Source organism: Atractosteus spatula, chromosome 26 (genome assembly GCF_055471065.1).
Source record: "Atractosteus spatula isolate fAtrSpa1 chromosome 26, fAtrSpa1.hap1, whole genome shotgun sequence".
Taxonomy (NCBI): domain Eukaryota; kingdom Metazoa; phylum Chordata; class Actinopteri; order Semionotiformes; family Lepisosteidae; genus Atractosteus; species Atractosteus spatula.
The window spans coordinates 9,362,306-9,376,133 of record NC_142731.1 but is presented as its reverse complement, the minus strand read 5'-3'; the positions used below and the strand labels follow the sequence as shown (position 1 = coordinate 9,376,133).

The 13,828-nt window shown below is 51.7% G+C and overlaps 1 protein-coding gene across 6 annotated transcripts; it reads left to right on the top strand.

Moving 5' to 3' along the window:
- Positions 1–175: 175 nt before the first annotated feature.
- LOC148814804 (chromobox protein homolog 1-like) lies at positions 176–7,776 on the top strand. 6 transcript variants are annotated; one of them, XM_088906045.1, is made up of 7 exons: positions 176–410; positions 1,564–1,595; positions 2,815–2,919; positions 5,530–5,701; positions 6,281–6,461; positions 7,328–7,422; positions 7,624–7,776. In XM_088906045.1, exons 3-7 carry the CDS (start codon positions 2,871–2,873, stop codon positions 7,766–7,768), a joined length of 642 nt encoding a protein of 213 aa, XP_088762171.1. In that variant the 5' UTR covers positions 176–410; positions 1,564–1,595; positions 2,815–2,870; the 3' UTR covers positions 7,769–7,776. The 6 variants fall into 6 exon arrangements, with proteins under 6 accessions (XP_088762171.1, XP_088762175.1, XP_088762176.1 ...); XM_088906049.1 differs by having other exon boundaries at positions 190–410; positions 5,538–5,701; XM_088906050.1 differs by having other exon boundaries at positions 190–410; positions 1,564–1,748; positions 5,538–5,701.
- Positions 7,777–13,828: the final 6,052 nt, after the last annotated feature.

The following is a 13,828-nucleotide window of genomic DNA, read 5'->3' as shown; positions in this document are numbered from 1 at the left end:
GTCCTGAATGCTTGTCAATATTTACCAACGGTTATTGCTTTCGGTAGCATTGTATTTCGCCGGTCATGCCAATAAAGCTCTTTGAATTTGAAGAAGGGGGAATGCCTTGTTAGAAAAATAAACTACACTTCCCGGCACCCTTCACCTCCCAGGCCCGCCGGGGCGCCTGCGCAGTGCGTGGCGCGAGGTGGCGGGTCGATGAGGCTGTGGGTGCCTTTTGTGTCGAGAATAGAGGGAGAGGAAAACAGGGAGACGTGCATTTTGACTTTGTTATTTAAAAAATAATAATCGGAGGTTCTGCAGACACGTTGGGCCGGAGATAACGACAAGGACCGAGTGGTTCAAAATCGCAGTAACTTTTTTTTTTTAATTCTCTTTTCGCTCGAGCATCGCTTTTCGTCTTTTGAAAGGTAGGTTGCGTTTTTCTGCTCCTGGAGGCTGGCGCTGGTGCGTGCACTAGTGACACACGGGAATTGCAAACGCACGGGGCTCATGCCTTCTGCAGGACCCGTGCAATTGTGTGTGCGAGTGCGTGACGCAGTTTCATCCCGTGGGTCGCTTGCCCACGGCTTTGTGCGGCCGGGGAGCCCTGCACGCCGCCCCCCCCCTCCTGCCAGCGCTGGGGTTTCTGTCGCGATCGGGGAGCAACATGGAGGAAGGAGGCGGGGAGCGCGCTGCACGGCGGACGGGCTGTAGCGACCTGAGCGCTTCAGCTCCCAGCCGCTCGGCAGGCCGCCTCCGCGGGCGGAGGGGAAGCGCGCACTTCGAGAGTATAAGTGGCCTCCGTGCGCGGACGACATCGGGGTTTGCTCCCGGGGCGTCTGAGGGTTTCGAAACGGGGAGGGATTGCTAGAATTTGCTCGACTCCCCGCCCCCTCTTCCTCCGATCTCGGTTCTGCCAGCCTGCAGCCAAGCCAGAGTTTGAATTAGTGAGTCCTTGTGGGTCCTTTATTTCTTCTTCTTTTTCTTGTTGTTGTTGTTGTTGCGAAGATCTGATTATGCAAGTCGGTGGCTTTATTTTGCACTGACTGCTAATTCAAATCGGGCTGCGCTCTGCTGAGCATTTAACGGTGCTTCGTAACCGCAGCGCTTGCGCGACAAATATTCACCCTCATGCCTCAGACCCGTCCTATTAAGTGCCGAGCAAAGCTTTTTTTTAAAGCAAACTTCTTTTCGCTAGATCGGTAAATTGCAGCGTAGGTGGGCTTTCTTAATTCTTAGTTTCGTGTACCAAGTTACTATTCAAAGCGCTGTAAGGTTATTTGGAATGCAAAGCGCTACAGAATTGCAAGGATATTTTTGCAGGCGACAGTGATCGGATTTCCAATGCGCTTAAGAACCATAGTCGTTATTATTTCAGCGCTCGATGGTATCGCTGGGCAGAAAGGTTTTTTGTGATGCTCGCCGTGGAGTGAAACAGTGTTATTGTGCTGCAGGGATTCTCACGCACTGTAACTAAAAGCATGTCTGACTGTCGGATGAAAATGTACACGCCAGAGTCACTCTCAGAGCCTGATTTTCTGCATTTCTTAGTTCCGATGTGTTGTATTTCTGTCTCTTCAGTGCTGCGGCAGAGGTAGTTTTGTGGCACCGCGGTAAGTTAATCTGACACCTCCTGAAGCTGCCGGCTGGCCTTTGAGCCACAACACCGGTCTGTTCATGTTGCATTCTGATGCCCTCAAGCTGTGAAAGACCTGTCTGAAAACCGCCTCTAGCACAATCCTGCAGTTGTTTAATTGGCGATACAGGTAGATATACCGGGAGCTGGGTCTGAGATGTGTGTCCTAATGTCTTTGCCAGAAGACGAGAGGGAGCTTTATTCTGGGCTGAAAGGAGACGGGAGCTTTTGGTGGAGAAACGTTGTGTCTTTATTCTTTTCCTTTCAGTCCTGAATAAATCTTCACCTGTTCCTTAGCTCCCCACTCGGAGGTCTGTACCAGGAGCGTTTATTTCCTGGAGCCACCAGTAAACATTAAAGGGACAGAAAAGTAGCAGCAGCCTTTTTCATCAGAACTGAGAGCCCAGCGGTGGTCTGGGCCTCTCAAACTGGAAAAGAGGGCTCGGTGCTCCAGTAGAAACCCTGGGCAGCCATGGGTGTCCCCAGGGGGCCTGGGTGACTTTTAACTGGTCATCTGCTCGAACCCGGGTGCCAAAGTTAGTTTCCCTATCGATTTTGCCACGTTTTGGATGGCGTCTGTGGTGCAGTGCCAGTTCATGGCCTGCCCTCGCGCTGGCAGGGAGGATTGCACCGGGCACACTCACCCCCTCTTCTTCCGGACCCCCGGCTGTGGGGGGGGGGGGGCGCAGATCAGGCTCGGCTAGCCGACTGGGGTTCCCTGCGTGACGCTGAGAAACACCCACGCCTCCCTGCTTGCGCTGTCACCTGGAAAAAGGTGACATTTGAAACAAACCCTTCGAGTTCGCAAGAGGATCTTCCATCTGGGAGTCTCAAAGAGTGAGGGCCCTGGGTGACTGTGATGATGATGATGATGATGAAGAGCTGAGCACGTGTGCATGTGGTCCAGCCAGGCGCTGCTGTGAGAACTGTTACATTGCCGCACGGAAGCGAGGGAGACCCCCAGGGCGGGGCGCAGGGTGCCGACTCGGTCCGGCGGAGCCCCACCAGCGCGGGTTCTGTGCGCCCGGGTCTGGGGGGCTGCGCGGGCCCCGCCCTGCCCTGCCCTGCCCTGCGGTCTCGCCCGCCTCCCTGTGGTGCCATGTGTTTTTTTTAAACCGCTGTGATTTCTTTTCCCTGCCTCGTGCTTCATGATCCCCCCTGCCCCCCCCCCCCCCTTACTCTTTCACCCTGTTTAGCTTCTGTTGACGTTGAGAAGGATCCAGGTCGTTAGACAGACTCTTCCTCCAGGAGTATGAGTCAGCCTTCAGCTCCCTGTAATGATGCTTCTACTAATAAAGCAGGTCACAGACACCTTTCTTCTATGCCAAGTCTACCAGTGTCTTGTCTTCTGAATGTTGGGGGGGGGTGGCCGGGGGGCGTGGGGAGGAGTAGCTGGAGTTTTTTTGAAAGGAGTACTGCTGTTCAGTTCAAAGCATTTCTGGACCTTTTTTTGCAAAAAGCTTTGCATGAGAAGTCGGGGGGGAAAGAAGGCTTTAGGGGATCTATCCTGGTCGAGGAGCACTGCATGGCCTGCTGGGCACTACTGCTGGGGGTCTCGGGGGTTGGCCCTCCCCAGAGGGAGAGCTGAGGCAGCGATCCGCCCTAGAGTGACCTCCAGCATGATCCGGTCCACGCGCTCAGAGCCGCGGAGCCCTGGGGAGTCCAGAGGGAGTGAGGGTGGCGTCTCTGGGATGTCCCTGCTGTCGGGGGGGGTGTAGCTGACCCTGCGTCGCCTGGCCGCAGTCTGCGCGCGGCCCGCTCGGGCACGGGGGGTGGGGGGAGATGTTTTCAACTGAAACTGCGTGCAGAACTACTCCTTTGAAGAGAACAGCTACAGTGGCACGAGCCCAAAACTCGTGAAAGAGCCATTTATATTTCTCTCCTTGTTGTTTTTGTGCTGTGTTCTGTATGGGAAGGTGCGAGGCATTGTTATAAATGTGTGACTGTATTGACTTTTTTGTGTTCGTACCGCTTGAGAACTTAAACTCCGATGGCTTTTTGTTCCTTTCCGAGTAGCAAGCTATGAGATTCACTGACTTCCAGTGCGCAGGGCCTGGTAGCAGTCAGCGTCTCCTTCCAGCTCCCTAGAGCTGACTCTCTCGAATGAGAGCCCTGTGCTCCTCGTTGTGCTAAAGCCAGCAGCTGGAAACCACATGGTGGATGTGGGAGAGTCCTGCTTAGTGGTGCATGTTCACCAGACCAGTTGCACTGCTGGTGATAATTACACATCCCTCCCCCTCCAGACTCCACTATGCAGGCAGCCCTGGGCCTCCGGTGGCCTCCCTGGTTAAGGTGTGTGCATGTTAGGTTGTCTCTTACTTTTTAGCTGCCAGGCGCCGTAATAGCCAGACAAGACAGTGCAGATCAGTTCGGTAGAAGCATGGCGCCTGGACCCGACCGCCCCTGCAGAATTCCCCTCCTGCACTTCAAAGCCTCGTTCAGCATCTCTGCTGTCGTTTGTTTTTTTTCGACCAGCGCTGTGCCAGGCGCTGTGTGCTGGCACGTCTGCACACGGGCTTGACTGCGCTGTAGTCGCGCGCCCCTCCCACCTGCGGTGTGGCACAGGGCAGGGTCCGGCACTCTGGGCAGAGAGACGCAGAGTGCCATCTGGGGACAGGGGGCATGAAATGGGTGTCATGCCAGCTGGCCTCCTGACCCTCCCCCCCCCCTCCCCCCCGCCTGCGATGTCTGTGCAGCAGCGAATACCAGGGGAGTTTCCCACACTGCTGTGCAACAGACAGCGCTCCCCTGGCTCAAACATTGCGGTTCTGTCGAGCAGAATTTGCATTTCTTACAGCAAAAGAAAAGCTGCAATACTAATAGAAAGCCATACCAGAGGGAAAATAGGCTTAAACCTCATTCCTGGTGTCCCCTGGTGTGGGGCTGACAGTACGTCATCTACAGGATAATCCTGGTGCTCATGTTCCCCGCAGGTCCTAACATTGGCCACATCTGCCCCCTTGCTATTGACAAAACTGCTGCTTCCAAAACAGCAAGACAGGCCGTGGAGGTGGAGGTCCAGGTCTCTGGGCTTATCCCTGTACTGGAACGTCCCATCACCCCCTCACCCTCCACCCTCTTCTGTACGTCTGCACTCAGAACAAGATGCTTCATGTCAGTCTTGTCACTTTACACCTTGTTCTCAAAACAAAATGAGCGAATTCTAATGGGTGTGATTCTGTAGTTGTTTTTGAAGTGACTGTCTTGAGCGTCAGTTTTTAAGTTTTAGAAAAGGAATCGCCTTGTGCTTTTTCTACTTGCTGGCATTTTGCCTGTAGCACGGTAGCCAGTTGTGCCGGGAGCATCGTGTCAAGGGCTTTGTCAAGGGGCCCTTCGCAGGAGACATGAACATGCCCCTCTGCCTTGCTGAGCTCCCGAGCTGCTGAGCAGTGCCGGACAGCCAGGGGCTCTGGGGGCTGGGAGTAGCAGTGGAAGCTGCTGCCGGTGTGAAAGTACACGTTCATCCAGCTCGGGTTTGAGACTGCGCTCCCCGGAATGAAGGTGTTCTTCCAGACTGGCAGCATGCTCACGCGTTCCTCTCGGGAACCGGTCAGCCTCCTGCGTGGGTTGGCCATCTTGCGCAGGGGGTGGGGGGGGTCCTCTGCGTGGCTTGTCCTGCTCACAGACCCCAGTATCAGAGATGTGTGGCAGGGAGGGGGGGATTCTAAGGAAGAAGGTTCAAGTCAGCTGCCATTTGCACGGCAGCAATCTGCTCCACCTCCCAGTGACTCCCAGCAACTGCAGGAGTTAAAATGGGCTGAAGAACGAGCAATGGCTGACCCACTACAGTGGAAATCTGAAGCTCGCCTGGGACCAGGGGTCGGTGAAAGGGGGCGAGCTCTCCCTGCCCTACCCGGGGCGGTCCTGTTTCATGCTGTGCTGTGCTCTGGCTCTCCTGCTCCGCCCCACAGCCCCTCAGACCGATACCAAGCTGGCGTCCACTACAGGAAAGAAGCAGAACAAGAAGAAGGTGGAGGAGGTGCTGGAGGAGGAGGAGGAGGAGTATGTGGTGGAGAAGGTCCTGGACCGGCGGGTGGTGAAGGGCCGGGTGGAGTACCTGCTCAAGTGGAAGGGCTTCTCCGAGTGAGTGCACCCCGACGCCCCCGCCGCCCTGCGCCACATGCATGTCCGCGCACGGACGCCCCAGCGCGGAGGTGGGCAGCACCAGACCCCGCGGTGTTCCTAAGCTGAAGTTGTTATCTGGACAGGAAGTCCTGTCTTTTAGGCCTCAATGGTTACTAATTGTCAGGTGCCAGTAAAACGTGGGATTCTGTTGCCTGAGGTCTGGAGCTGCCCGTCCTGGCTGGAGAGGAGACGCAGGCCACGCGTGTACGCTAAGGAGCAGGGAGTCGTGGTCCTGAAGCAATTCCATCCAAGACCTTAGTTCTGCACTTAGGCCACGTAGGCGTAAGTCCACTCAGCTGTGTTTTCTAGGTGTTGATTAAGTGGCTAATTGGTCAGTTGAGTGGGTAGAAGGCTGTTGGACGCTGGCACACTCACAGGCCAGGACGGCCTACGCCGTGCGGAGGCGTGGATACGTCGCCTCCCGAGTGCCGAGCTGCCAGTTCGAGAGCCGAAGAGCCCGAGCTCAAGGGCGCGCCGAGCCAGGGCTGCCTGTCCGCGCGGAGCCCCCGCGTGACCTCCGTGTCCGTCTCCTTCCAGCGAGGACAACACCTGGGAGCCCGAGGAGAACCTGGACTGCCCCGACCTCATCGCCGAGTTCCTGCAGTCCCAGAAGACCGCCCACGAGGCGGAGAAGGCCGAGACGGGGGGCAAGAGGAAGGGGGAGTCCGACACCGAGGTGGCCGGGGAGGAGAGCCGGCCCAAGAAGAGGAAAGAGGAGGTGAGAGGTTCGCCCGCAGGGGTTTCAGTTGGCCGGTCAGTTGTGGATTAACTGGACCAGTTCGAAGGTGAACTGTAGCACTACATTATGTTTTGAGCAGTTCAAACCCCGGTAAAAGTAAAATGTACACAGTAATTTGTAAAACCTCCAATTTACATCCCCAAATAGACATAATTTCGAAGTGCGTGCAGCAGCGCCATGCTCTGTGATTCAGAATGAGGCAACTAAACTTCATGTGACGTGATGCGGCCCTATTTCACTGCGCACAAGCTTGTGAATACATCTCTTTGAATCCCAAAGATGGTTTTGCCAACAAATACTACTTGTTAACTCTGCATGCGGGTCACATGGGAACATTTCTGCTATGAAATATCTGCTGCACTACCTGAACTTATTCGCTCTTCCATCACATTACATTAGTCATTACAGGGACTAGTGAGCAGGAAGGGCCCCATCACATCACAGTTCCAACCCACTATAAGTCCACGCATTTTATGCTTGATTCAAAATGAGTTTTTTTTTTTACACCATCTATGAATTTGTTACCCAGGTTTAAGAACTGGTCTGAGAAACTGGCACTGCAGATCCCCTTTAACAGCTTTTCCCAGACCAGCTGGTCTGTGGCCCTGCAGGACCTGGTCTGTGGCCCTGCGTCAGTTGCGATGTCTCTCGACTCCACGGCGAGGACAAGCTGAGCTTTTAAACAGCCCACTGTGATTTCGGTACTGGACAGGAGTCTGCTCGTGCTGGACTGTGCTGCGCTCGCCGGTGTGCAGTCCAGGCAGGGCAGCTCTTCGGGGGTGGGGGGGGGGAGTGGCCTCACTGTCCTGCCCCGTCTCTTCACCCTGTTGCCCCCTCTCTTTCAGCCGGAGAAGCCCAGGGGCTTCGCCCGGGGCCTGGAGCCCGAGAGGATCATCGGAGCGACGGACTCCAGCGGGGAGCTGATGTTCCTCATGAAGTGGTGCGTACAGCCGGCGTGGGGTCAGGGGGTCAGAGGTTGGAGGTTAACCCCAGGGATGTGAAGTTCTGAGAGAAAGGCCCTTGTGGGTTTTCTGACTCGCTGCGGCGGCGAGGGCGAGGGTGGCGTAATTAGTGGTTGTCGGAGTGTGACGTGTGAAGTGGGACCTTGACCCGAAGGTGTCTCGCTCTGCCCCCCCTGCAGGAAGAACTCGGACGAGGCGGACCTGGTGCCGGCGAAGGAAGCCAACGTCAAGTGCCCGCAGGTGGTCATCTCTTTCTACGAGGAGCGGCTGACGTGGCACTCCTACCCCTCCGAGGAGGAAGAGAAGAAGGACGATAAGAACTAGCCGAGAGGGGTGGGGGAGTGGGGGTGGGAAGGGGGGGGTGGGTTTTTGAAGAGGGGGCTGGGGGGGGGGGGCGAAAAGCCCGATTCTCTGTCGCTTCATGTTTTTGCTTTCTGCGACACCAGCCTTGGATGCCAGACCTCTCTCTGGGCAGCCAGCAGGGAGAGGAGGACTGGAGCACATGTCCAGTTCCTGGCTCATCAGTCCAGGTGCTTCTTTTAGAAGGTAGTTCTGTAAGGCTGGGGATCCTCACACCTGCTGCCTTCGTGTTCCACCTGAGCACTTGGGTCAGTGACTGAACTCTTAAAAGACCTCATCGAGGGTTTAATTTGAACTCGGCTAGTAGTTTTCAGCTTCGGTTGTTTTCCTACTGCGTGTAGGAAGTCGCCTACTTGAACTATTCTAGCGTTTCTCAAGCAGCTTCAGATCTGCAGCCTTTGAGGAGAGGAAAACCTGCACACGTTCCTGCTAAGCAGCTGGTCGGGTCGGGTGAGGTGAACGCCAGCAGGTGTGGGGGTCACCAGGACGGGGGGCAGTCAGGTGTGGGCACCAGCGATCTTGCGTTCACCAAGAGCGCGGATTTCCGAAGCAGTGGTAGGAGAAGCAGCAGTGGAGAGCAGGAAGGGGGTGGGATGAGATGGCGGCCGGCTGGGTGGGGCTGTCAGTGCAGGGCCAGCAGGAGAGGCAGCACGGTGGGGGTGGGGTGGGGGGGGGGTCTCCTCGGCTTCCCAAGTTCCTCCGGTCGCACCTGAGTGCAGCCCGTGCCGCTGAATTCTTCGCCCATAAATGCTGGCCTTGACTTTTCACCACGGCATTTTTATATACTGTGTATATATCGTTTTTCTAGAGCTAATTAAGGGCCGTTCTAGACTGAAGGAAAAGAAACATTGCAGAGGAGCTCAACTTCATATTGATTGTTTGTGGAAGCTCTCGTCCAATCGGAGAACCCAGACAGGATTTTGAGTCACATCCCGTCTGTTTTTAAAGAAGGCGAAAGACTGGGGGGCAGCGCTGCAGCTGAGGGCGGGGGGGGGGACTTTTCAGACCTCCCTGAAAAATAACTCTAGATACATGTGCTGACGGTCCCTATAAGAGCAGAGCACTTTCGTTGAAAATGGCCGCATTCTAGTTGTACAGCCGTATCCTGTATCCCAGTGAAAAGGCAGGTTGGTTTTAAAACCAGCACAGAAGGTGGTTTGGATACCTGGGGTTAATTTTTCAGAGCAGGAACATTTTCTAGCTCTACTGGAGGGGGGCTGTGTCCGTCGGAGCCCGGTGTGTCCATCAGGCGGGTGTAGCTGGACAGCACAGCCCCACCCGCAGCCCGCCGTGCTCTGCGTGCTCTCCTCTGGCACGCAGAAGAGAGCATACTCCATTTTTTTTTAAACATTCTTGTTGAAATAGTTATCACCTTCCATCATGTTTTGCATTTGTTTTGGGTTTTTTTTTTTTGGGGGGGGGGGGAGAGTTTGTACAAAAAATTTGTTTTTTGTACACTGCTACGTTCTTTTTAAGGGAAAGGGGGAGGGGCAGGAAGGGAGCATTTAAGGATTCTAACCTTTTACCTTGCGAAACGTAAAGCTGTTTTTTTGTATAAAGCAAAACTTTTTTAAAAAACTGTTGATTGTGATTTATGTAGTTCTCTCGGTGGGTCGAATGGATACCCTTGATCATAAAGTTGCTCCCTGTTTATCTTCAAAGGTTAAGGCGTTATTCCCTTGTTAATCTTGTTCTGTGGGGGGTCAGATCTCTGGTTTTTAAACCAGCGCCAGAGAGCTGTGGCCTCCAGGTCCCCCGACTCTCCTGCAGTCCTGACCCTTGTAATGGGACAGGCAACCCAGGATGCACAAGCGCTGGTATTGACAGGACATTGGTCATTTGCAGTAACTCTTCATCCATCATCATTAATTAAGTACAATTTGAGATGACAAACTGGATAGGATGCAAGTCTAGTGCTAGGTGAACACAGTGCACATGGGGGCAATTTGGAGACCTTCCCAGCATTTCCTTTGGAAACCGGAACATCTAAGCCTCTACAGCCCAAGAGGAAACCATTTGGCCCGTGTGGTTATAAGGAGCTGAGGAGCTAACTGGTCTGGGTCTGGGTCTTGGTTGAACCACATGGCTGAGTACTGTGTTCCAGACTCCTGCAACCCTTTGTGTAAAGGAGAGCCTCCTGCTGGCAGTTGTAGGTGTACTTCTCTCTAGTTCCCACTTCTGTTGACTCCTTTGCATTTCGTGATTGAATCAGAAGAATCCAGAGGTGGATTTTTCCGATGTCTTTGTGGACTCCTGATCTGACAAGAACCACCATTGACATGGGAACACGCAGGCTCCACACAGAAGGCAGCCCAGTCCAGACTCAAACCCAAGATGTGAGTGCTAACCACCTTACTAGATGTGGCGCTGCAACAAACGTGTTAATGTCGAAGAATTTCACCACCACATTTAAGACCTTACCTGTATCGGATACAACCAGAAAATTCTCTAAATCCCTGCTGTTTACTTCAAACGGTTTTCCCCAACTTTCAGTTCCTCTGCTGGAATAGCTTTTTTTCACCTATTTTTAAATGTTAACGAGCAACAGTGGAGAAAAGGGGGCAAACTCCAGCTGAGAAGCTGGGAGATGTCCGCGCCAGAGCACGATCCCACGTTGTGACAGCTGGTGGCAGCCCTGTGACCTCTGGGCTGCTGGTCTGGCACAGGGCTGTACAGTTAGGCCCAGTGCTGGCCACGCCCCACTCGTCGGGTTCAGGACCAATCAGAGGAGAGATGGCTTCGCGTGCCTGCAGGTGCTCAGGAAGCCTGAGGGAACCCATCCCTCCCTATGGATCTCTCTCAGGTTAGAACTAAGGGGCAGGGGGCTGTTCTAGGGCTGTCAGAACCTGGACTTTCCACAGTTCCTCCGGACTGAAGACTGCGCCAGGTGTACAGGGATGCGGCTGGTGGGGGGGGGTTTATTCTGAATGAGCAGAGCAAGGAGCAACTTTATCATCAGCAGTCCCACGTGCAGCACAGATACATTTGTCCTTTTCAGTCCTGTCCTGGGCCCCACTTACTCACCGGCCTGTAAATTCCACTTGCATTCAGTCATGTGTTTTTATACTTTTGCTTTGTACTACATACAAGATGTGCGTTTTACATTTGAGATATATCTATGTACAAAATAGGTTTTTATATGCAATATACGGGATATTAGGGGCAGGGCTGAGAAAACTGGATTTACATACTCCTGTGCTGGACTGGTGGCAGTAACTATCGACACCTCACAAATCTATAATTTCCCCTTCTGTTACCGTAGCAACTGAAGCTTGTTAGAAATTATATCTGTTCTTCTGCATGTGTTTTCGTTGTGACTTCATTTAAATGTTTTAGTAAGTGGTGATATGTCTGATTTATGTATTTTTTGAAAATAAAGTTTTGTTTATTTGTTGCTGAGTGTTTTCTGAATGAATGCAGTGGAAGGGAAGTTGTTTTGTTTGTCTCATTAACACTAGGCTCAGTTCAAACTGCTCAACTAAATGGCACACTGGGTGAACATTTTTAAAATTACAGGCTGGGCAAATGAATAGAAAAATATTTTCAGATGACATTGCATCATTTTATCTGGCTCAGTACTGTATCATATAAGAAAGGTTACAAACAAGTCGTTAAGTCCATGTGTAGTTCAGGTGGGGAGCTGCGTCAGCATGCGTAGGCTGCAAAGGAACAAGTAATAGGTTTATTCCATGCTGAAAAAAAGAAGAAAGAGAACACAACGTTTCGGCCGTGGAGCCTTCTTCAGGTGTGAGGGAGACAGGGCAGTAGGCAAAGGTAAAGTAGCGGGAGAACAAAGGTTGGGAGGGAGGAGGAGTGGGAGGCGGGAGTAGGGGACAGAAAGAGAGGCCAATCAAGAGGTGTGAAGTCAGAATGGGTGCAGAGAGGTGTGAAATGAAACTTCCAATGAATGGTGAAAATTTAAAAGAACAGTAGTCTGTCGTTAAGGGAAGGGAGAATGTGTGATCGTAGCTGCAGAATAATTTTAGTTTCGGTGGTCTTTCTGATGTATGAGTTCGGAATGTGGTTTGGTTGAATGATCCTCATCCAGCCATTTTTTGAAAGAAGACGGGGTATCAGCTTCAGTACATACGACACTACAGCCACAGCTAGATCTCAGAAGCCCAGCAGGACTGGGCCTGATCAGCCTTAAGAAAAATCAGGTCGCTGCTGTTGTTGGTGGACCAGTAAATGGAGCACTTCCCTCTGTGCTGAAGGAGGTATTGTACTTTTGGCAGAGACTTCAGCTTCTGGACCAGAATACTTCATCATTCAAGCTGTCAGTCTCCTTTCAGCTGGTACATGAACCATCCAGAATTCTCATTTTGAGTCCGGGGGGAGGGGGGGGTGTCCAGTGACTGAAGGCTGTCCTGGTCTATTTCAAGCTGACATTAACCAGCAGCAATATCCCAGCTGGCAGCCCACCGGAGCTCAGCAGGTGCGAGCCTGGCCGGTACCTGGGTGGGAGACTCCTGGGAAAGCCGAGGCTGCTGCTGGAAGAGGTGTCACTGGGACCAGTGGAGGAGGAGAGTCCCCCCATGACCCGTGCAGTTCTTTGAGTGGAATGTCCAGAAAAGTGCTATATAAGTGTAATGGTTGGAATGAAAACCTGTAGAAGCACAAGCAAGTGCTGTATAACATTTTTACTAAAACCTGTTGATTCATTAAAGATGAAGATTACTTATAAAACATTGCTGCATCTATATGATATCACTGCCTAAAGCTCATTGACCAGAATAGCCAACATACCATCAGAAGAGTTTTCAGCCGTAATGTTCCACCTTCTCTCTGATGTGTCCGGCGTATTGTACACGTAGCTCCCCCTACTGGTGGCGCTGTATAGTCACGCAAACCCCGTTGTTAATCTAGCATTGTTTTCTTTTTTGCCAGACACGAATGGCTATTGATTGAAAAAATGTTGCGACACAACAACGACTCCCCTTCTTTTTAAGCAACGAATAACTATATATATATAAAACAATACTCGTTGTTACAATTGAAACAATATCGTCGGTATTCATAAAGTACCCCCCCCCCCCCCCATAAAAAAAAAGACCTTTTCGTCTTCCTCAACGAAATGATTGAAATGATTAAACCTTTTGCTTGAAACATACTGTAACGCAACGGGGGCTCAGGCGGGCGCCCTTGCCGCATCTGGTGTCGACCGTAAGCGTTACAATACGTTCCAAGCCATCGCCGTTTTGTTAAAAAAAACGTTTTTTGAATAGCGAGTGCTTTTTGAAAGGGTTACAACGCTACATAAACACGCGTCAGATAAACCGTGCACTACAAATACAATCCTCGAGATGGCAGTGTGACAGGAAACTACCTTCCAGAAATTTCGGGAGTCGTTCTGTCAGCAGCCCATTATCGGGTTGGCGAGTTGTTACTGGGGCTATTTATGTGGCCACATTTTAGTAAACACGCTCAGAAACATGCATTAGGCATTTAGATTCTTGTTGTCTCGTCAAAAAAGGAAAAAGAATTGCACAAAGAAATACATCTGAAGCTTGGTGCTGGGACATTTATGAACAATTGTTAATGAAAGGCTAACCTAAAGATTCAATTAAGTTTTTTAGTGCATCGGACCATACGCATTAATAAGACTTAAGGTCTGGGGGAAATCAGATACTTGTATAATGCAGAGGTCATAAGAAAGGCTTGAAGGATCAAAGCTGGCGCTAAAATTTTCACACACGCTAGATTTACTCGGTTCACAATGCGAGTGTTTATTCCAGTTAACAGAACCAGACTTAAACACCAGCAAACGGTGTGCATATCCTCGCTTTATTGATGAAAAGTTGCACCAGAAAAACATTTAAATATTGCTAACAGAAAAGTGTAGAACGATAGCTAAAGCAAAATTTCAAGCAGGTCTTTCCCAATAAATTACTTACAGTATAAATATACTGCTACCAATAAATTAAAGACACCTGTTAGTTTTTTATCTAACAGCATCCATTAGCTTTCCATGTTTATGATCTGATTTTATGTTTAACTTCTTCCTGGATTTGTCACGCTGATGAG